The 23,453-nt window shown below is 50.0% G+C and overlaps 1 protein-coding gene across 5 annotated transcripts in view; it reads left to right on the top strand.

Annotated features, from left to right (window-relative positions):
* POU6F1 (POU class 6 homeobox 1) overlaps nt 1-23,453 on the top strand; it is a 44,402-nt gene that overhangs the window by 7,908 nt on the left and 13,041 nt on the right. Inside the window, exons 2-4 of one of the 5 annotated variants that reach the window (XM_039514157.1) lie at nt 620-847; nt 19,555-19,649; nt 20,519-20,714. In XM_039514157.1, the coding sequence (XP_039370091.1) occupies nt 19,605-19,649; nt 20,519-20,714 (241 nt within the window). In that variant the 5' untranslated portion in view covers nt 620-847; nt 19,555-19,604. Of the gene's footprint in view, nt 1-619; nt 848-1,415; nt 1,623-2,506; nt 2,977-17,787; nt 19,650-20,518; nt 20,715-23,453 lie in introns of those variants that run through there. The other 4 variants (XM_039514154.1, XM_039514153.1, XM_039514158.1 and 1 more) reach the window with 4 other exon arrangements.

Below are 23,453 nucleotides of genomic sequence, written 5' to 3'. Positions count from 1 at the left end.
CAGGCAAAGGCTCGGGAGCCACAAGTAGCTCTTTAATGTGTCTCTGTGGCTCTTTGCAGCACATGATATTACAACGCCCTGTGCTTTAATTATTAACCAATCTAAGTTATGAACCAATCAGGATGTTTTTACTATGTTGTTAACCATTTGTAGGCTACTTGGTCAGTCTCAGAGAGAGCAAGAGAGCAACTACTGTGGTTCTTTTGAGTAATGTTGATCATGAATTTGGCTCCTGAACTATAAGAGTCAGGACAGGCCTTGTGGAGGGGCAGCCAGACCATAAGCCGCTTCTGGTCCCGCTAGAGATAGTATGGAATGCAAGCTTCTTTGCATATTGTGCTTGGAGCGTACTAGTAACGAGAGTAAAAGTACAACACAATAAAGTGTAACTCTTGCAACATTACTCTTGCAAAGTGCGGAAGGGAACTGCAATAATTGTGCTATTCCTCCTTGAGCCAAACCCCCGCTTTAAAGTGTATCTTCAAGGTTTCCAGTACAGTTAATGGAAGACCAGCCCCGTCCCCCCCCCACCCCCGACAGCTAATTTTGCTGGCCCCTGGGAACAGTTTTCATGGTATAGTTTTGTTTTTATAACAAGTAGTTTTGTTTTTATAACAAGGGCGGTGAGCAGGGTTGCTACCTCTGAGGTGCAAAAAACCAGGACATCCGGGAAGATCCTGATCCCATAACACCGGACAGCTGGCAGCGTGTCCTGAGCACCCGTACAAATTTCCCAGGACAGGTACCTCAGAAAAGGAACGATCCTGGGAAAACCTGGATGGGAGGCAACCTTAGTGGTGCGCAGATTTCCAGGTCCAAGCTACGCCCCATGAGAGAGCCAGATAAGGTGAGGAAACAGTCAGAGTCCTTTGTCCTGCCCCCAGGCGGCTAATGTGAATGCTATTATTAATGTATTAATTTATTATTATTAAATGCTGCATTAGGGTTTTGATGAGCCAGTTTAAGGGAGACTGGGAGGAACGAATCAGCAAGTCAGGACTACTTCTCTGAGCTCTGTCAGGGGTGACTTGCTGTATGACCTTGGGGGGGGGCAGTGGTTTCACACACCCCTCCCACCCATGCCTTAGCGCCCCCCCCCCCCCACTGGGATCCATTAACCAGCTCATGTTTGCCAAGTGCTGGGAGGGGAAACGCAAAGTGTCTTATACAAAAGGGGCAGTTTTCAGGTTGGGGTGGGGGGGTAATACAGGGAGATTTTGGGGGCGGGAGGGTTGTATGGGGGGGGTCCCTGCGCCCCCTTGAGGCCACGGCCAGCTCTGCAGCCTGCGGGATGCGGCAAAGGCCTTTGCATAAATTATGTTCATGACGCAGCAGCTAAAAAAATCCAAGTAACCAAAAAATCCCCCCCACCCCCCCGAGCGGGGGCCCGGGGCTGGGGAGGCTGCAAACGGGGGAGGCCCGGTGCAGAGCCCCGGGGGTCTCGGTGCAAGGACTAGGCTGGGCAGGCGGAGGGGGGGGGCTGCCGCCTCCTTTCCCCCCCACCCCCCTTTTGTGTGCAGCAGTCTCCGCTCCGCTGCTGTGAGATGAATTGTTAATTATTCCCAGCAAAAAAGCGGCTCGGAGCCCCGGCCCGAGCAGGGGGGCGAGCGGGTGCCGGCGCGGTGAGTGCGGGGCCCGGGAGAGGGGGTGCGGTGGGGCCGCTGCGGGGCGGGCAGGGGGCGGGGGACCCGGTTCGGTGAATATGCAATGGTCTTAATTAGCATAATTTATATATTTATGATAAAGAGAAAAACAGGGGCCGGGGCCGCTGCGAGCGGGGGAGACGGGGCCGGGGGAGCCAGGGGATCGGGAGAGACGGGGATCGAGGGAGCTGGGGGGCGGGGAAGACAGAGGAGACGGGGTTAAGGGGAGCCCCGGGGGTCGGGGGGACCCGGAGGAGCCAAGGAGGGGGGGGACTGGGGAAGCGCGGGAAGCCGGGGTTGGGATCGGGCCCCCCGGGGTCGGGAGCTGAGGGGGTTCCGGGTTTGGGGGGGAGCCCGGAGAAGTCGGGGTTTGGGGGGAGCCCCATGGATCGGAGCGACCCGGGGGTCGGGTGCTGAGGGGACCCGGAGATCGGAGGAGCCAGAGACTGAGGGTGTCGGGGGGCCGGGGTCGGGGGGAGCCCCGGGGGCTGGGAGGACCCGGGAATCGGGGACTGGGGGGATCGCGGGATCGGAGGAGTCAAGGGTTGGGGGAACCCGGGAATCGGGGGCTGGGGGGACCCGGGATCGGAGATGTCAGGGGCTGGGGGCGCCCCGGGGATCGGGGGCTGGGGGGACCCGGGAATCGGGGGCTGGGGGACCCGGGGATCGGAGGAACCAGGGGCTGGGGGAGAACGGGGAAGGGACCGCGGTAGGAGCGGCCCGAATCGGGCTGCGGGGACCGGGCTGTGCCCGCCCCGGGGGGCGCTGTGCTGTAGGCGGCGAGCGGACGGCGGGGTCCGGGGAGGTTTTAGGCTGCACTGGAGGCTGCGGAGGCACCGGTCTGGGGGAGCAGCTGCCGGGGCCGGGCCATGGGGCTGAGCTGCCGGAGTGGGAGGGAGACGCGTTGCAGGGACTGGGGTGCGGGGGCTTCTCCTCCCTGCCGGGCTCTGGCTCATGGCTGGCTGGGTGGGGTGGGGCTGCCCCCTGCGCTGGGTGCTGGAGCCCCCGGGGTGGCTGGGGAGGGGCCGCCCCTGAGGTTGAGGCATATGTTACTGGGGCTAATTGCTGCAAACTGGGGGGTCTGTATTATCTCCGGCCAGGACCCCCTTAAGCATTCCCTGAGCTAGGTGCCCCTGCGGGGAGAGGGGCTCAGAGTCAGAGAGAAGTGGGGAAGTGCCTCTATGCCTAACTCTGCCGCTGCCATGCTGGGGACCTTTGGCAAGTCACGTCACCTCCCTGCCTCCGTTTCCCCGTCTGTAAAATGGGCACAGATGATACTGACCTCCTTTGTCAAGCACTTTGAGGTCTGCTGATGAAAAGCGCTAGATGAAAGGTGGGTATTATTGCTATTGCTAATTCGCACCAGAGCAATGGACGATAATGGTGAATTTGACAGCACCCCAAACCCACAGGCTGCCGGGCACCCTGAACAACGGTGATCAGTATGACAGACACCCCAGTAGCTAAATACGTGTCCCTGGTTTTTCACTGGGCATTACTCCGATACAAATAAATACGAATTACCAAAGGGAACGAAAACAAAAGATTGTGGAGTTTTCTTAAGGCTGCACTGGCTGGGCTTTGTATAGGGAAAGAGGCGAGCTCCATGGTCTTGTCCCCTCAAGATGCCAACCTGGTACAGCCAGCGCTTCTAAGGGTAATGATTGTACTTGCTGGTGACAGGGTATTAGGATGCAGGCTGCCCTTCCCCCATAGACAGCACTTACATGTCAGAGATAGAAAGAAGGAGCAGGCGGACGCAGAGGCGGATTGAGTAAATGGACTTCTTTATTCCGTTACTTGTTCCCCTCGACCCAGTTGTCGAGTAAGCCCCGAGTTAACCACGCCCCACTCGTTTAAGAGAATCTGTAAATACCCCCATTTACTACAGCGCCCCCCCAAACCCTTATTTAATAATATGAACACCCATATAATGAATATTAATAGCTATATACTAAATATAATTATCCCCACCTCTGTTTACCATTTACAGCATTAAGCATATGCTACAGACATTTTTACCTTAAAGATACATTTCTTTGCAGTAATTGTAGCCACAAGTTCCCTTAGTGAGCAGTTCCCAGGGGAGGGAGGAAGCGGGAGGGTGACCAGACAGCACGTGTGAAAAATCGGGACACGAGTTGGGGGGTAATAGGAGCCTATATAAGAAAAAGACCCAAAAATCGGGACTGTCCCTATAAAATCAGGACATCTGGTCACCCTAGGAAGGGGCCATGATCCCGAGCTGGGAGAGGGGAGATAACATTTCTTCACACAAAGGGGATCCTTCAGACAACCACTTTCCTTATGCAGCTGCAATGCTTATCTATCCTTAACACGCAGAAGGGAAAGGAAAAGGATGGCAAGTGTATCAAGCGAAGAAACAGTGCCTGCCTGTGCCTCACTCCCTATTACCATGATAGCGGCTACCCAGGTCTTTACTTAACCCTGACACACCCCAGCATTATATAGTAAAGGCTTTAAATACTAATAGGCCTTGACCAGGAAACACCTGTTGAGACAGATGTCCTGACAGCTCCCTGCCAGTCGGGGGCGATCAGAGGCACGCAAATGCTCGGCAATATTGCATTTGACGCACTCAGCAGTGTGACCTCCCATCCCTGGCTCCAAGGAGCTGGCTTCATTCTGTGCCTCACATTTTGCAGGAAATGTTTTTGTGCATGAAATATTAAGAAGCAACCAGCCGATTTTTCGCACGCATCCCCATCACAAATACGCACCTGGTGGTGGTGGTTTTACCACCCTTACTGAGTAGGCGGCGTCGGCTGGGGAGGGAATGTTAGGTGTCTGCAATATTACTCCGGTGCCACCCTGTTGGAAAGCTGCGAGATGTGCATTTTTTTTAGGTTAGGCTTGCTTAGTAGGTGACATGTTTTTATGTTTGCAGGACCTACTGGCATCAATATTACGAACTTCCTTCAGAACTGGTAGACTGAGTTTATGGTTAATGTACTGGACTGGGGTTCGGGAGATCTGAGTTCAGTGCCTGGCTCTGAAATAGGCTTCTCAGCTGACCTCGGGCGATTCACTTAATCTCTCAATACTCTTATCAGTAAAACAAAGATAGTAATACTTCCCTCCGTCTCAGGAGAGAGTAAGGTATGTGCAGTCCGAGATACTTGTAAACATATAAATATGGCTTCCAAGACGGCACTGACCGAATTCAGGAAGATGTCAAGCAAACATATTATTAGGATTCGTATTACAATAGAACTTTTGTGCAAGGTGCCGGACAAACCCATAGGGAGAGAGTTTTTGCCCTGGAGAGCTAACAATCAAAATAGACAAAGGGTAGGAGGAAAACAAAGCCACAGAGCGATTAAGTGATTTGCCACAGGTCATCCAGCAGGTCGATGACAGAGCTAGGAACAGATCTCCTAATCCAGTGGGTCGCACTGTCTCTCTAATAGAGCATTGTCCTTATTTCGAAGGTTGCAGCGATTGTAACACGTGAAAAGCAGGGAAAACAAAAGTTTATTTTAAAGGAGCTAAGAGGGTTTGGCAGAAATTGGCAGGCTGGCTTCTTTTTATTTTTAATGTGTTTGGTAAAATGTTCTGGATGCAGACACAAGCCCCTGTCCATTACTCCCTGCTCTGCTTGCCTTGAAGTGGGAAGGGCAAGTGTTTTGGTAAATGGATCGGCAGGTTGTCCCTGGCTTTCCTTGAAGTCCCTTGGAGTCTGCCCATGCGCGGTCGACTGCAGGATCAGGGCTAAAAAAACAGCCAAAAAACTACTGGCAAATGCAAGTGACCTCTAGTTCCTCTGCACAGATGCCAGTAAGTATGTCAACGTAAAATGAGGCATTCTTGCAGGTGGCGGGTGCTCTTTAAAGTTTGCAGAAGCCGCATGTGCGTTGCAGACATGAATTCCCTCTTGTGATTTCTTCAGTCCTGGAACTCAGCTCCAAGCCGCGGTTCATTACAGGCGGCCCTGCAGCCCACAGCTATTTGTCTCAAAGTACATTTAACAGTAACCAATTTGTAATTCGTTCTGCTGACGAAACTGTCATATTAGGCCAGCTGAGCAGCCTGATCTGATGACAGCCCTCTTTCTAGCAGCCCAGTACAGATTTTCATAGCGTTAAGGTAGCGTTGGAGCGGCCGTCCTTTCTGTGTCACAAATGAGTTTGCATTGATTCGGCCAGTGGAGTTAGCTGGCCCGGCCCGGCCCTGGCACAAGCTTTCCAGGAAAGAGGCTCACTCCTCTTGTAGGAGATAGTAACTGAGAGCTTTGGGGAGTTGCCATACGCGCCAAAGTTATCCCGGTGGCAGAAATCTCTGTCTTCGAAGATAGTATCAGGGGGCAGCCGTGTTAGTCTGTATTCACAAAAACAACAAGGAGTCCGGTGGCATCTTAAAGACTAACAGATTTATTTGGGCATAAGCTTTCGTGGGTAAAAACCCCACTTCTTCAGATGCATGGAATCCAACTCTGATCAGAGACTGTTTTTGGTTTTTCATTTCCACACCCCTCCGCCCCCAAATCTTTAGGAGTTTTTAAATGGCCATAAAACTTCACTCTGAAATGTGCCAAGCAGGGGACGTTCCCTGGGGAGCAAATGCACATTTTCAGAAACATTGGTTTGGCCATTTTTAAGTTCTCAAGCACGGAACTGAAGTCCTCCCCCCCTACATTATATAAAGTGGATTTTGGTTGTGGTTTTATTTTTGCCTTCACACAGGGGAATCCAGTTTTGTTTCAGCAAACAGTTGGGGGCTGCCCTGTAATGGTGACTTGTAGAACAGTTGCACCGTATAGCTGATGCTCAGTTACACGAAGACCACTTTGCACCGTTCTGGTGCAAATGGGGATTTCAGATGAGCATATGTTACATTTACGTGCACTTTCCCGGCCTCCTTGGAGAGCCACGGTGATGGGAAGGGGCATTACTGTAAATGAGATTCAAGCCATGCCGGTTGCTCTGGGAATAAGTCTTGTGCTACATTAAGGGATGAGTGTGGGTGCTGGAAGTTTGCCCTGCTCCCGTGCCTAGGTGCGTGTGTATGTTTCTAGCCTCACGAGTAAACATGATTTCAAGTAGTCGAGTTAGGCAACATGCTGCAAAGGACCAGCATCATGTCCACTTGTCATATGCTGTTCCTGGCTCTGCCACTGGCCCCCTGTGTGACCGCGGGCAAGTCACGTCACCGCCCCCTACCTCAGTTTTCCCATCTGTAAAATGGAGATAATGATATTGACCGTCTGTGTGCAGTGGAGCTCTACTGATGAAAAGTGCTGCATATTATTACTGTTTTATTATATTAGAGTGAGGCTGGAAAGGATTAATTGGATAAGTACCCAAAATGTGATTCCGGTGGGAGCTAAGGTGTCTAAATACCTCTGAGAATCTCAGCCTAAGTGCAGACGCCACTTTTTAAAAATGGGACTTAATGACTTAGGAGCTTTGGAAATTGTTGTCCATAATCCCCATGTATATGACAGAAGGTAACTGACATGAGCATCTGCCTTGGAGCAAGATTGGCTTGTTTATTTTTATGAATATCTCCTCCCAAGATAGAATTACACTAACCTGGGATTTAAGACTGAGGGGCTTTTCATTTTCTGCCTGGACACTGCTTCAGAGTGTAAGAAGCAATGTGTGATTCAGCCAGACTAAAAGGGGGCCTGTCCCCTATGGGTCTGATGCTGTAATTGAATTTGTCTCTCTGGGGACCTGATTCCAGGATCAGAGCCTAGATCAGAACCGTAGGAAGAATGGGCGGGTGGATTGAAAAGGAGCCCAGGGTTTGTGCGCTCCTGAGTTCTAGTGTTCATTCTGCCAGTGATTCACTGTGTGATGCTAGACAAGTTACTCCTTCTGCCTCAGTTTCCCCTTCAGTAAAATGTGGTTGGTAATATTTGCCTTCCTCCGAGAACGTTGTGAGGCTAATTGTAAAGTGCTTTGAGATTCCTAGAGGAAAAGGTTTGGTCGAAATGCAAACAAAGGTTTGGGGGTTTTGGGGGGAGGGAAGGCTGTTGGAGGGGAGGAATTAATTACAAAACCAGGTTGAAATGTCCTTAATATTCTGAAAACAAATATGAACGGAAAAGAGGCAGATTAAACGTGAGGCACATCATCTGTGCTTGGAGCCGTGTGATGATGAATGGCTTTTCATGATTAAATGCAGGTTTTAATTTAATTAAATTGCATTTTAGACCTTTCCGTGGCTTCATTGGAAAAGAAAATGTTTGTGGTCTTTGTGAGTTCAAGTTTGTCCATTTAATTGATCTCTCAAGAGATACAAATGTAACCAGTCTGGAAGATACAACCATCTCTGCAGGCCACTTAAACAGTGAGAATAAGGGCTTGTCTGCAGAGAGAAATTGACCAGATAACTATTGTGAAATAAACTACAAAAACAGTCCTGGTCAGTTTCCTCATGTAGACAAGCATTTAGCCCATGAGTCGGCAACCTCTGGCATGCAGCTTGCCAGCGGGCTGAGTCAGTTTGTTTACCTGCTGCGTCGGCAGGTTTGGCGGATCGCAGCTCCCACTGGCCGCAGTTTGCCATCCCAGGCCAATGGGGGTGGCGGGAAGCCGCGGCCAGCACATCCCTCACCTGCGCCACTTCCTGCAGCCCCCATTGGCCTGGGATGGCGAACCGTGGCCAGTGGGAGCTGCGATCCGCTGAACCTGCCAACGCGGCAGGTAAACAAACTGGCCCGGCCTGCCAGGGTGCTTACCCTGGCGAGACGTGTGCCAGAGGTTGCCGACCCCTGATTTAGTCACATACAAGTGAAATAACCTTTAACTCCATGCATTTTGTGCAGAATAGTTTTACAAATTGGGAACACTACAAAAATGAGAGGCAGATTTTCATTTGGCATGAATCAGCATAACCCCACTGAAGCCCGTGAAACAATGTCATTTTGCACCAGCCCTAATATGAGCCTGAGTGACTGCAAAATTGCTTTATGGGCTCGATCCTGCAAGATACTGAGCACTTTGGTCCCAGTCTATCAGAGCTCTTCAGCACATGCATGTGAAATCACCCACCTTGCTCGACGTTAAAACCACGTGACGTTCTTAAGCGTTTTGCTGTATGGGGACTAGAGTGCACAGTCGAACCCCTGACTCTGGATGGCAGAAGTGAGAGGCCCAGCGGTCTCAAAGCTTCTAATGCCTCATGTCTGATTCTCCTCTAGAGCTATTAACCACTGGTGCAGACATCAGCACTATAATTTCAGCCTTTTGTAATGGGTAACCTCTTTCCCTAGCCCCCTTAATACCGAGCCTCAGTGCATTGCTGCTGTCCATTTTCCATTCAGTGCGTGCATGCTATAACCTGATGGGTTAGCACGGGTGTAACGGGACAGGAAGTGGTGGTCAGCAATGGGGTAACCAGAGCCTTGCCTTGCCCTAGTGAAGTGGTGTAGTGTCCCAGAAGGTTGGGGCTCGTTGCCTTACAGTAGAACCCAGGGACCATTTCAGATTGGTAGGGAAGACGGTTCAGATTCTCCATGCCTCAGTTTCACCATCTGTAAAATGGGGGTGATGGCGCTGGCTTCCTTTGTAAAGAGCTTTGAAAGCTACGGACGACAAGAACTCTTATTATCATTAGTTATTATTCCCTTTGCTTGCAGGCTCATGGGGCCCCTCCCGGTGGGGTCCAAACTTGCCCCCGTCGAATCAATGGGAACTTTGTCATTTAACTCCAACAGAAACAGAATTTAGTTGGTAATATTGGTATTTCTGCAGCACTCCCCACTTTAGTACCTGAGCATATAACACACCTCAGTGTAGGAGCCCTCACCATACTCCGAAGAGGATGGGCATTCGTTTTTCAAAGGTATTTAAGGCACCTAAAGATGCAGATAGGTGCTTAGTGGGATTTACATTACTCCACTAATTCCCATTGATTTCTCTGGGAGTTGGGGGCCCAATCTGCTTAGGCATTTTTGAAGACAACACTAGGTATCTATCTGTGTCTGTAGATCATAGAATCATAGAATACCAGGGTTGGAAGGGACCTCAGGAGGTCATCTAGTCCAACCCCCTGCTCAAAGCAGGACCAATCCCCGACTAAATCATCCCAGCCAGGGCTTTGTCAAGCCAGGCCTTAAAAACCTCTAAGGATGGAGATTCCACCACCTCCCTAGGGAACCCATTCCAGTGCTTCACCACCCTCCTAGTGAAAAAGTTTTTCCTAATATCCAACCTAGACCTCCCCCACTGCAACTTGAGACCATTGCTCCTTGTTCTGTCATCTGCCACCACTGAGAACAGTCTAGATTCATCCTCTTTGGAATGCCCCTTTCAGGTTGTTGAAAGCAGCTATCAAATCCCCCTTCACTCTTCTCTTCTGCAGATTAAACAATCCCAGTTCCCTCAGCCTCTCCTCATAAGTCATGTGCTCCAGCCCCCTAATCATTTTTGTTGCCCTCTGCTGGACTCTCTCCAATTTATCCACCTCCTTCTTGTAGTGTGGGGCCCAAAACTGGACACAGTACTGCAGATGAGGCCTCACCAATGCCGAACTGAGGGCATAAATTGAAAATCTGGTTCTTCGGGCTTCTCACCTGTGGCATGTTTGTTCAAAGTGAGATTCCCCCTGGAATGAGATCCAGGCAGTCACATCTCGGACTCATCAGCACTAGTAATTAACACAACAGTTATCTTCACAGTAAGAACTGGAGTGTCATAAATCATCTTCTCCCTCTCTTTTCCAATTCTTTTTTATTATTATTATTAGTAGTAGTAGTAGTAGTAGTTTGTGCATTTAATTTCCTTGTCACCATCTGTTGTGAAATGGCTGTTTTCGTGCTGCGTGCACTTAACACCACCATCTGGACAAATGATTTGTCCCATTAATTGCAAAAATGTGCGAAGAAGCAAACTGAAATGGTACGACACACTCGCAGAACGTCTGCTAAACAAGAGCCAGCCCAAGCCAAGCCACAGAACTGCACTGAGCTTGACATTATGAAATGTCTGTTTAATCGTCCATCACGCTAATTGGTCTCTTTGCGCAGCACTGAGCGAGATCTCGGCTTCTCTTCTCTGCCCATTATTTGACTCTGCCGCAGTGGGAAGGCCTGAAAAGATCTTAAGTGTCCTGCTCTGATAAATACAGTAGCTAGAACCTGATTAGTGTGTCCTGTTCGGTCTTGTTAGAATATACCTGAGAGTCTGAAAAATGCTTCTTCTGCTTGTTCGGTTGCTGTAGATCTGTGCAGAGATAAACTTTCTAGAAGCCACAAGTAAGTTTCCCGTCTCATGCTGCTCTTTGCTGCAGTTTTTAGTGTTACTTTGATCAGCAAAACTCCAAGGCTCTGTTGAAAGATGCCTTTTTTTTTTTTAATCCTCTGCAAACTTTGAAGAAGGCGTCTTGCACTAAACTTCATTCGAATTTACACAAAGGCCGTTTTATACCTCTCTGCCAGTGCAAAGGCGCCGTAAAGTGTATGTAACTAGAAAGGATTATGCTGCTTTTTAAACACTCCATTGTGCCCATGTGCCTCCTTGGGAAAGTGCATGGGATCTTGTTTGTTTTTCACCGTTTCCTGGAGACGTTCCTAAAATGCACAAACAGGAGGGATGTGACTGGGGAGCAGATGAATCCCCTTGGGAGGACCAAGAGAGCTGGGGCATTTTCAGCACCAAGCCTTCTTATTTTGCAGCCCAGCGAGTGAAATCATAGAAGCTGATCACGCTGAAGAATTTGCCCAGCTCCCTATGGGAGGCAAGTGCACAAAACCCTCCCGTCTCTTCCCAAGATTGTGCCTTGCCCAAAGCCGAAAAGCAAATGAGTACCTAGCATTAGAACTCAGAATTTCCTGGGTTCTTGTGATTTTTCTAGCAGACCAGCTAATAATTGCTCAGTCCTATCTCCTGCCAAGAATGACACTCTCTCAGTCACTAGAGAGTGTGTTTGGAATTTTACCTTTCCTTAAACAGCTGGTCCTGGTGTGAGCGTTCACTGCAAAGGAAAGTTGCAGAGAGGCACAGATGTCTGCTTATTTTTTAAACATGCACTGGCTTTTTAGGAATATGTCCACTGAATTTCAAGTGTCTCCCCGTGGGTGCCCAGCCCGGCCTTGATTTTGATCATTTTTGATGTATTTTAAAAATTCTAACGATCTTAAATTTTGGAATGAGAAGTCGTTTTGACAATTTCAGAACTTTATAGTCGAGGGGGGAAATTTGTCGAGACTGCCCCCCCCCCCGCTTTCCTGTGAAAAGTTTTGGCTTCATTAAACGGGCAATTTCCGATGAAAACGTTTTCCATCAAAAAATTCCCAATCAGCTTTACTGCGCTGTGAGATACACGGCACCTGATCTTGATGGCAGACTCCCAGTGAGGGTGCAGTGCCTGAAGGAAGGCTTACTAGGAATCAGCAGCTGTATTTCTCTAGCCTCTGAGGGCTTGTCTACACTGGTATAATTTCCAGCTCTGGCAGACATGCCTGCGCTAGCTCTGATCAAGCTAGTGAGCTAACAATAGCAGTGTAGCCGCGGCTGGGAATGGGCGAGCCACTCAAAGTGCATACCTAGGATTTCAGATGGGATTGTACGCAGGGCAGCCAGCCCCTCCCACCACCCATGTAGGTGTGGCCATGCTGAATGCTATTTTTCGTACGCTAGCTAGATCAGGGCTAGCGCGGGTGCCTCTGCCCAAGCTACAGGTTACGCCTCCAGCTGCAGTGTAGACACACGATAAGGGTCAGTCTGCACACCCATTTTTTTTACCGATTCAACTATAGCGGTTTAGAAACAGGTGTAGTTAAAGCAGTAAAACCCTTTAGCGTGGACACAGTTACGCTGGTACAAAGGTGCTTAAAAGGGCTTGTTCACACAGAAAAATAGTTTTGCTTTATACAGGTATAATTAAAGTGGTACAACCCCCTTAATGTACATGCAGTTCTACTAGTATAAATGTGCTTCTCCCAGTATAGTTGGTTCCCATGTGGGAAGGAAACCGGGAGGCCAGTATACACTACAAAAGCTCTGCCGTATAGCTATATTGGCAAAGCCGGCTGGATCCAGGACACTTGAAACCACCTCCCCAAGAAACATAAACTATACCAGCAGAAGGACACTTACAGAGATGAGCCGCTTTTTACACAGGGGGATTGCTTGTATAGCTTTCAGCGTGGTAGCCGTCTTAGTCTGTATCAGCAAAAACAACGAGGTGTCCTAGTGGCACCTTAGAGACTAACACATTTATTTGGGCATAAGCTTTTGTGGGCTAAAACGCACTTCATCAGATGCAAGGAGTGGAAAAAAACCCAGTAGGCAGGTGTATATACACAGTACATGAAAAGATGGGAGTTGTCTTAGCAAGTGGGGGGTCAGTGCTAACGAGGCAATTCAGTTAAAGTGGAAGTGGGATGTTCTCAACAGTCGAATACCAAGGGAGGAAAAATCACTTTTGTAGTGGTAATGAGGCCAAGGTAAGCCAGTGCGGCCCATTTCAAACAATTGACAAGAAGGTGTGAATAACAGAAGGGGGAAATTTTTTTGTTATGACCCATCCACTCCCAGTCTTTATTCAGGCCTAATTTGATGGTGTCCAGTTTGCAAATTAATTCCAGCTCTGCAGTTTCTCGTTGGAGTCTGTTTCTGAAGTTTTTTTGTTGAAGAATGGCCACTTTTAAGTGTGTTATTGAATGACCAGGGAGACTGAAGTGTTCTCTGACTGGTTTTTGAATGTTACAATTCTTGACGTCTGATTTGTGTCCATTTATTCTTTTGCATAGAAACTGTCCGGCTTGGCCACTGTACATGGCCAATGTACATGTATAGCTGTGTCGGTTAGGAGTGTGATTTTTTTACAGTATTAACTGACATAGCTAAGCCGGCAAAGCTCTGTGGCGTAGACCTGGCTGAGGAATAGGTTATACATACCTTAAATGAAGTCATTAAATCAGTATGAAAACTGTGTGTAGAGCAGACCTAAGATGAAATGACAGGAGTAAGCTTTACCGGTGTAAGCGTCTTTATATTATTATTATTATTTTATGTACACCTCTACCTCGATATAACGCTGTCCTCGGGAGCCAAAAAATCTTACCGTGTTATAGGTGAAACCGCATTATATCGAACTTGCTTTGATCCACTGGAGTGCACAGCCCCGCCTCCCCCCCTCCGGAGCACTGCTTTATCGCGTTATATCCGAATTTGTGTTATATCGGGTCGCGTTATATCGAGGTGGAGGTGTATTTGTGTTACCATAGCACCTAGTCATGGCCCTGGACTCCATTGTGCAAGGTGCTGTACAAAGACAGAAGGAAAAAAAGACAGGCTCCCCGCCCCCAAAGAGCAGTCTAACTGGATCCAGACCAAGGGATAATACCGATTTAACGCTGTTGGCGTTCAATCATGCCCCAACTCTAAACAGGGAAAACATTATGACTGTATGTACACCAGGCTGAAGTATTGTGAATGGGATTTTTAAAGGCCTTCAGCATTGGATGGACCCTATTCTAACTGAAGTCAGTAGGAAAATTCTTAGTGGAAGCAGGTTGGGTGAAAATTGCCACTCTCTGCTGCTTAGGCTGATGAGGTGATACAATATTTCAGGCTGCTTTTAGAAGGTATTTAACAGAAACCCTCCATAAATAAAATATATGCCTGTGCGAACAGCGAACACCCCAGCTAACAACGTCCTCAACCCTTTTTTTTTTAGATAGATGGATAGATACAGATGTTCCTGCCGAATTTGCTCGTTAATTGGTCTCTGTACGCAGCAGCCTTGGTATCGCTCATTGCTGTTTATTCACGTCCTGTGTTTGCAAAGCTGGAAGATTTTACTGCAGATTTAATTATGCCTGTATGCAAAAGATGTCTCCGTCAAACAGTCTTATTTAATAGCACAGCAGCAACAGAGAAGGCAGGTCTTGGGTCTTGTCCGTACGAGAAAGTTGAATCTTTTTAATGAAAGGGGTGAATTTCAGTCACTTTGGTGATGCTGGTGCAAACCCCTGTGTGGACTGTGATTTTGGGCTGAAAACAGGCTTATTTCAGTTTAGCTTAAAACAATAAGGAATTTAGACTAAACTGTTAGCAACCACTCTGAAACCGAAATCAGAGTGTCCAGTTTAACTAACCAGTTCGAATTTGCGTGTAGACAAGGCCTGATAAAAATGATCTCTCCAGTGGACATTTCTCTGCCATCCTACCTCCTGGGACAAACCAAATTCAGCCCTGGTATAAACAGGCTGAGTTTCCATTGATTAGCATGAGAACTATACTGAGTTATTCTGTACCCGGACTGAATTTGGGCCGATGCCTTTAAAAACATTGCAGCGTTATTTATGAAACCTGCTTTCTAATTGACAGGGGGGCTGATTCTGACCCCCTGCTCCAGTCTCTGTCTGCCTTTCCAGCAGCATGGAGAGGTCGTGAATGAGCCACAAAGGGCAGAGGAGAATTCCTCCAGCAAAGAGCTGCCATGTGCATAATTGTACTGTCCTTCTCTTACCAGCTCAAGTGCAGGAGACAGAAAGAGGAAGGAGCCATAATGCATAGTGCTAAGGGGATCCCAGGCGTCGGTACTACCTGGGAAAGGCTGCTCGAGGATAGAACAGCCCTGGGGCTGCTCTGACTTATCCAGAGAGTCTTTTTGTGGGGTCAACAGTTATTTACGATTTGCATTATAGTAGCACCTGGAAACCCCAGGTGAGATAGTGACCTCATTGTGGTAGGCTCTGTAAAGTGAAGGCTAGTCCCTGCCCCAAAGAGCTTACCGTCTCCTCCCAGAGACACACAGCAGGTCTTACCACTGCCAGGAGAGCAGCAACCCAGTCGGTAACCACCACCGTGTCCAGCTCACAGATCTTCCCTTCCTGGTGGAATGACTGTCCATTCGGTTCATCTCGTCTCTTTGTCACAGGAGGTTTTGCAGCTTTATTCTCTGGTTTTAATTCTCGCCGGCACATCCCTGGCGCAGCAAGTGTCCTTCCCTCCAACTTTTCCTGCCGTTTGCTGCGCTCTGGCTGTAGGAGAACTAATTAACTATTAATAACGCCAGATGCGTAGAAGAGCTACCTGATGGCCCCTGACTCTGTTCTCTGTTGCACTGGAATAAATTGTTAATTAAAGCCTGCACCGGCATCCCATGGCGTTTGGCTACTCTGAAGTCAAAGAGGGATTTAAAAACTTTTATCAGATATTACACATCAGTCACTGGGCTGATCTCAATCAGTTCACTCACTCAGGCAGCAGGATCTAAACCTATTAAAAGCCACCGAGCGTAGCAGAGAAGATGGCACTAGTTCTCGGCAGCGCCCCTGGGATCTGTTTGAATGTTTAGGTTGAGATTGTCAAAGCCAACTAGGGGGATAGTTTTAAAGGGAGCTGAGCAGCTAAATTCCCAGTTTAGTGTGTGCAGCAGCTAGGAGTCGGGCAGTGTCCCTTTAAATAGTTTGTGAGCCTTCTAATGGCGCTCACTGGGTTTTATGTTTCAGAAGCCAACAGACTACTGCCAGCAGCGTGTATATGTGTATAGGTTGCTTGTTGTATATAGTTAGTAAACACAGTTACTCGGACTCCGCTGTGTTTCTGTGAGGTTCCTTCCTGTTACATCTGTTGTGTAAAGAGCGAAGGACGCAGTAATTTCACACACACTTTAAAGGGATACTACTACCCAGTTACTGCACACTGATTATTGTATTGGTGTCATTTTGGCCTCGTTGATGTTAATGGGGCCAGGATTTCATCCTATATTATTAAAACGTCAGTGCATGTCATAATAACATGCACACCCAACATCTGCTCCGTGGTCCCAGTGCTAATCTTTAAAGCCACCTGCCGATCAGCTGTTCGGTGGGCCCTACCAATCAGCTCCTCCCGTTTTCCCCCCCAGCACCTCCCGCCTGTCGCCGATCAGCGGTTCGGTGGTGGGCGGGAAGCGCTTGGGAGGACTGAGGGTAGGAAGGGGTGGAGCGAAGGCAGGGCACACTCAGGGAAGGGGTGAGGCCTCGAGAGGAAGAGGCGAGCGAGGGTGACGCTTTGGGGGAATGAGTGGAGTGGGAGCGGGGCCTCAGGATGGAGCACCCCCAGGAAAAGCTGAAAGTCAGTGTCCGTGCTGTCTTGGACCGTCGTAAAGGGACCCTGATTTTCAGAGAGCACTGAAGGCCCCGCTTTTGGGAAACAGGCCCTTTTTAGGTCTCTCATGGTGGGCACCCAGAAAAAAAAATTAGTCAATTTTGAAAATCTTGGCCAATGAGAATTCTTTGCTTTATTCATCATTCATAATGGGTAAAGGTTTAGAAAACATGGACTATGAGGAAAGGTTGAAAAAATTGGGTTGATTTAGAAGAGAAGACTGAGAAGGGATATGATAAAAGTTTTTGAGTACATAACAGGTTGTTACAAGGAGGATGGAGAAAAATTGTTCTCTTTAACCTCTGAGGATAGGACAAGAAACAATGATCTTAAATTGCAGCAAGGAAGGTTTAGGTTGGACACTAGGAAAAACTTCCTAACGGTCAGGGTGGTTAAGCACTGGAATAAATTGCCTAGGGAGGTTGTGGGATCTCCATCATTGGAGATTTTTAAGAGCAGGTTGGACAAACACCTGTCAGGGCTGGTCTAGAAAAGATCATATTTAGTCCTGCCTTGAGTGGCTGAAGTTATATTTCCACATTGTTAAACTCTCCCATGTAGGCAAGACCCTAGCAACAAGACATGTTCACAAGTAGGGTTGTTAACTGTCTAATCACAGAAACCCAAACACCCTTACCCCGCCCCCTGCCCCACCCCTTCCCTGATGCCCTGCCCTGCCCATTCTCAGAGGCCCCACCCCCGCTTACTCCATCGCCCCTCCCTCAGTTGCTTGCTCTCCCCCACCCTCACTCACTTTCATCAGGCTGGGGCAGGGGGTTGCGGTGCAGGAGGGGGTGTGGGCTCTGGGAGGGAGTTTGGGAGCGGGAGGGAGCTCAGGGCTGCGGCAGGGGGTTGGGGTGCGGGAGGAGGTGAGGGGTGCATACTCCAGGTGGTGCCTACCTCGGGTGGCTCCCGGAAGTGACCGGCATGTCCGGCTCCTAGGTTCAGGGGTGGCCAGGTGGCTCCGCACGCTGCCCCTGCCTGCAGGCACCGCCCCTGCAGCTCCCATTGGCCGCAATTCCCATGGGATGCAGCATGCAGAGACCCCCTGGCCGTCCCTGCACCTTGGAGCCGGACACGCCGTCCGTTGTTGGGAGCCGCACGGAGCCAGGGCAGGCAGGGAGCCTGCCTTAGCCCTGTTGTGCCGCCGACCGGACTTTTGGTGTATTAAAATCTGCTGGATTGCTTTTAATAGACCCCAGGAGATTGAGGCAGATTCCGGTAGACTCCCGGCCAATCCGGGAGGGTTGGCATCCCTGTTCACAAAGAGTCTTGAGGCAGAAGTCATTTGCGGTCTCTCTGCTGCTTTTCTCCATTGCTAGTAACTCCTGACCCAACTCCTCCGCAGCTGCGTAAACAAGGACACCTTCACGCCTACATCAAGTAGTTCTGAATGTCAAGCAGCCTGGCCGGTTAAATGCATCCCAGAGCTCTTCCTAATAAAAAATGCATCAGCCTCTTCTAAAGGCAATTACACGTCTGCAAGGCAGCGGTACGTGAGCAAATAAGCTCACGAAGGCCGTTACGAGGCTCGGTTTCCTCTTTAACAGGTGCGCTAAGATCCTTCCAAAACAAATCTCGCCCGCCAGGAAATTTAAACCAGCCTCAAGAAAGGATCCTCATAAGAAAGAGCAAATTAAATCTGTTGGCCCTTGTGTTCCCCTGCAGAGACGCAGGATGGCCAAGGACGAGCCTTCAAAGACCTGAGTGCCTTGAGGGTCCTGTGCCGGGCGAAGAGGCAGTGTCCTCTTTGGAAATAGCTGCTCTTTAAGGCTGGAATTTTCAGCGGGTTTATGGGAGTTAGGTGCGTAACCCCCATGGACAGCGGGAGAGGAAGATGCCGGCCTAAAGAAGTGTGTTAGTGAGAGTCTGTTTTTCCAAGGCGAGGGAGAATGGTTTGATCTTGAGGGGCGGGTTTCGCTTTTCTGTTGGTAGATTCTCATTGGGGATGTTTTCTCCTCCCAATCAGTAGACATCCTTGCACTGATCCATTGCTTTTTTGGGGGTGGAGTTGGGATGGGTATTTTTAGTGAAATCTCCAGCGCCTCTTTCTTTCATTGACTATTCAGCACTTCCACTTTACTAAGCGAATCACACAATTCCCCTCATACACACACACACACACACACACTCCCCTTGTGAGATATGATCAATATTAGCTCACCCGCCTCCCACACCCAGCATAGAGAAGGGGACACCTTGCATACCAACCTTTTCCCCAAGGAAGTTAGTGGTAGAACCAGGAGTAGAACCCGGAAGCCCTGGCTCCAAACTATAGGCGCCGACCGCGTGGGTGCTCCGGGACTCAAGCACTCATGGAAAAAAAATAGGAGGTGCTCAGAACCCACCAACCACAGCTGTTGGGTCGGGACACTGATCAGCTGTTGGGCGGCCGGTAAGGAAGCGCTCAGGGGAGGGCAGGGCCTCTGGAAAGGGGCAGAGCCTCAGGGTGGAGCCGGGGGTGGAGCACCCCCGGGAAAAATGAAGGTCAGTGCCTGTGCTCCCAACACTTGACCTTCCATTGCCCTGCACTTGTTGCAGTCAGTGACCTGTTGCAAAGCGGAACTGGTTTGGAAGAGGAGCATTTTGCACTGGTGTGGACGGCTCTACAAGGTGTAGTGGTATGGAGAAAGCAGGCTGCCTGTGCCTCGCTCCGTCAGCTACCCCACAGTGCGAAGGGAGGCTGATCTTGGGACTGTTCCCGTGTGGCTTCGGGGTGTGAAACGCAAGGGTGCGCGTTGCTTCAACTCTTGCAAGTTGTTCCAAGATTTGACCCCGTGGCGGGCGCGACACCGGTTCAGTAGCAGATGCTCTTGTGACCGTTGTCGTCTTGCTTGCAGTATGTGGAGAGTGAGTCCACCCCACCCCCCGCAGCGCGCAGCGACCAGTCATGGACGTGCAGCCCCAGGAAACTTCCCTGACGGTTAACGAGCAAGTACGTTGGTTTCTTCCCACGGGTTTGTGGCAGCAGAGCCTGGCGTCGGGCTTGGGAATATCTTGCCCTTCTGACACCGCCAGCGTGCTCAGGGCCGGAGCCTCAGCGGGTGTAAATCAACACTGGCTTCAGTGGGGTGTCACTGATTTACACCCATTGGGGCTTCGGCCCATTGATTTCAATAGAGCTGTGCTGATTCACCCCAATTGAGGGGCTGCCCCGGTGACGTCAGTGGAGCCGGGCCAGCTCTCACCAGCTGGAGAGGTGACCCAATGACTGATGGAGCGACAGCTGATTTACACCAGTTGAGGATCTGGCCTGGCTGTTTTTGACTAACTGGAATGGTGATGAAAAAGTGACAGCTGAGCCTAGTGTGATTAGACAGACAGATAGATATGGAGATGGCTGGATAGACAGACAGATGTATATGGGGATAGATAGATAGATAGATAGATAGATAGATATGGGGATGGCTGGATAGGCAGACAGATGTATATGGGGATAGATAGATAGATAGATAGATAGATAGATAGATATGGGGATGGCTGGATAGACAGACAGATGTGTATGGGGATGGCTGGATGGATAGATAGATAGATTAGATAGAGGGGGTCCATGGGATGGATGGATGGATGGATAGATAGATGGATGTGTATGAGCATGGATGGATAGACAGCTATGTATGGGGATGGAGGATGGATGGATGTGTATAGGGATGGATAGATAGATAGATGGATCCAGTCTAGCTGTGCCTTTTGCAGAGATGGATGGAGAGTGTGAAGCCAAGAGAATCATGCCTTCTTCTTGTTCGTCTCTTTCAGGGTTTGTGCCCCTTGAGATCTTACTTACGCTTTGCTGTCTGCTTCCAGGTCATTGTGATGTCGAGTCACGAGACTATCCGAGTGCTGGAGGTGGGAGTGGACGCCCCACTTCCAGCAGAGGATGATGGCAAAGCTTTGGAAGCAACAGCTGGAGAGGTCGCAAGCAGCTGCCCCGTGGAAACAAGTGAACCAGGAAGAGAAGACGTGCAGCCAAACCTGGAGACCACTTGTGGAGGGACAACTGGTACGAGTCCCTCTACACTGTGCTGTTTCACTGTTCCACCCCACACCCGTTGGTTAGTGCAAATGATTAGGAAAATACCCAAGACCTAGAAAACCTCCTGAGTTGGCCAAAAGCTCCCCTGAAAAATATACTCCCAATTTCAATTGACTTTCTAATCCTAGCCCTCCCAGCAGACTCTGGCACGGTCTTTCCATTGAGTTTTCTGCCTGTCAACAAAACGGATGAAACCGATAGCGGTCAGATGTGGCCATGTGCTTCACTAGCCACTGGACTGTGAGCCAGGAGACCTGGGTTCTGTCCCAAGACCCTGGACAAGTCATGCCCTGTGCCTCAGTTTCCCCTCCCTTGGTTTAAATTGTAAGCTTTTCAGTATGTACTATGTTCAGTTCCTAGCAGAACAGGGCTTTGAGCTCAGATGGGCAGAGCCTGTAGGTGCTTCTCTGATACCAGTAAGAGTCAGTGTGATGAATCTGATATGCGCAAGGGTGGCGGGTGAACCGCTGGTTATGGGAGGCTAGCCCCCGGCCAGCCCCAGCTGAGGACCCACCTCCTTTCCCCACCGGAGCCCCTCCTTCCCGCAGCCGTCAGCCCCCCCGCCAAGCAGCAGGCGGGGCAGCACCCGGGGGCCCCCCAGCGGTGGGCAGCCCCAGCCACCCCAAGTCCCAGCCCCACGTGCTTCTCTGAAGAGGAGCAGCCTGCCTGGCCTGGGGGCCAGGGGCAAGGGCAAGCAGGAGGGGGCTTTGGGGAGGAATATGGGCAGGGCCACACTGGGCTGTTTGGGGAGGCCCGGCCTATGCAACGCGCCGCCCAGGGATATGTGGGGGTTAATACACACTGGTCGTGAAGAAGAAAACACTTCTGCATATGATGCGTGCACCTACCCAGGTTGCTGCCTGGCTCATTGTGGAGACGGGGCTGCATGGAGATCCAAATCCACTCCACCCCTTTGACAGTAACAGCAAGGGACGCTCCTCGATGTAGAAGCAGCAAAGAATCCTGTGACACCTTATAGACTAACAGACATTTTGCAGCATGAGCTTTCGAGGGTGAATACCCTCGATGTAATCCATAAGAAGGGTTAGAGGGAGTCTCTTTTTCTCCATGTGCCATGTTCTTTACCACCCGAGCCTTAGAGAGGAGGATGGGCTGTGGCTTGACTTGCGTCCACGCTGCAAAATGACAGGAATTGGGCTTGAGTCACAGTGGGACCCAAGCAGGGTCTGTGGAGCCGTCGGTGTCCTGAGGCCTTGCCTGCCCCAGCTCACACACATTTGTGTGTGCACACAAGGGGAGCTTGGTCTCAGACTTAGCTTAGTATGCAGTGTAGACGTACCCTCTAGGGGATCCCTTGTGTCCTCTGTGTCCTCTGCAGCCGTGATGCCAAAGCAAACGGCTGAAGTAGTGTACGGGTGCGGGATTTTTCTTCCCTGCGTGCCCTAGGGTGTTCTGGAGTGTTGATATGTGCTGATAAACAGCCGCTGCGTCCCACCCCAGAGGTGGCTGCCTTTCAGTGGTGGGTGAAGTGTTCTTGGGTTTCAGTTTGGTAAGTTATGTGTTTGGGGGGACAGCTGCCGTCGTCAGCTCCTTTGGGCAGAAACTGACTTCGGCCTTAGAGTCCAAAGTGGAAGAGAAGGAGGATGCATGTAATGTAGCTGTGATGCAGCCTCTCTTACCCAGGGGTAGCAGTGGGAGGGTGGTGCTCATTAACAATCTGTGCCAAAAATTTCGGTGCCTTTTCGGAACGCGGCTGCCATCCAAGATTACAGAATTGCAATGCCTATGCCTGGCCACACGGTGTCACCTTGACTCCATGCACAGCGGAGGTGGCCAGACCAGGGAAATGACCGAGACTCAGACGAGTGGGTATGTTAGATCAGGAGTTCGCCTCCATTCCGTGCAGCCAGAGGCATCACCAACTGGGAGGCAGGCTTGCCTAGTGGATAGAGCACCGGCATGGGACGTTGAACACCTGAGTTCTAGTCCCAACTTTGCCACTAAGCTCTGTGGGCAAGAGGCGTCTCTGCTTTGTGCCTCAGTTTCCCCCTCTACAAAATGGGGGGTGGGGGGTAAGACTCCTGACCTGCTTTGTAAAATGAGAACCAGGGGTCATGATATGAAATTAACAGGCAGCGGGATAACAACAAACAGAAGGAAGCACTTTTTCACACCGCTCCTAGTCAGCCTGTGAACCTCATTGCCGGGGGATGTGGGGAGTTCCAAAAGTAGAAGTGGGTTATAGGACAGGTCCATCGATGTCTATTAGTCAGGGCGGTTGGCGACCCAACCCCATGCTCTAGGTGTCCCTAAACCTCTTGACTGCCAGAACCTGGTACTGGATGAGAGGATGGACACTCAATACATTACCCTCTTCTGTTCAGTTCCTCTGAAGCACCTGGTACTGGCCACTGTTGGAAGACAAGATACTGGGCTAGATGGACCCAGTATGGCTGTTCTGATATTCAGCTTCTTTTGGGGTAGGGAGAGGCTGCCATATTAGAACCATGCTCTGTTGCCTGAGCCAAAAAAATCCAGCTCGGCCAGCAGCACTCATTTGTGGTATAGCCGCTGGAGGGAGACAGAAAGTCTCATTATGTGTGTAGACGACAATGCGGCCTAGCAGTTAGGGAACGGGATTGTGACTTGAGTCCTGGGTTCAATTCCAGGCCCTGCCACAAATCCCCCCCCCGTGCCTCAGTTTCCCCATTTGTGACATAAGGGTAATAATGCAGCTCTGGAGAT

This window comes from Mauremys reevesii, linkage group 25 (genome assembly GCF_016161935.1).
Source record: "Mauremys reevesii isolate NIE-2019 linkage group 25, ASM1616193v1, whole genome shotgun sequence".
NCBI classification, from domain to species: domain Eukaryota; kingdom Metazoa; phylum Chordata; order Testudines; family Geoemydidae; genus Mauremys; species Mauremys reevesii.
This window is presented reverse-complemented; position numbering and strand designations above follow the sequence as displayed.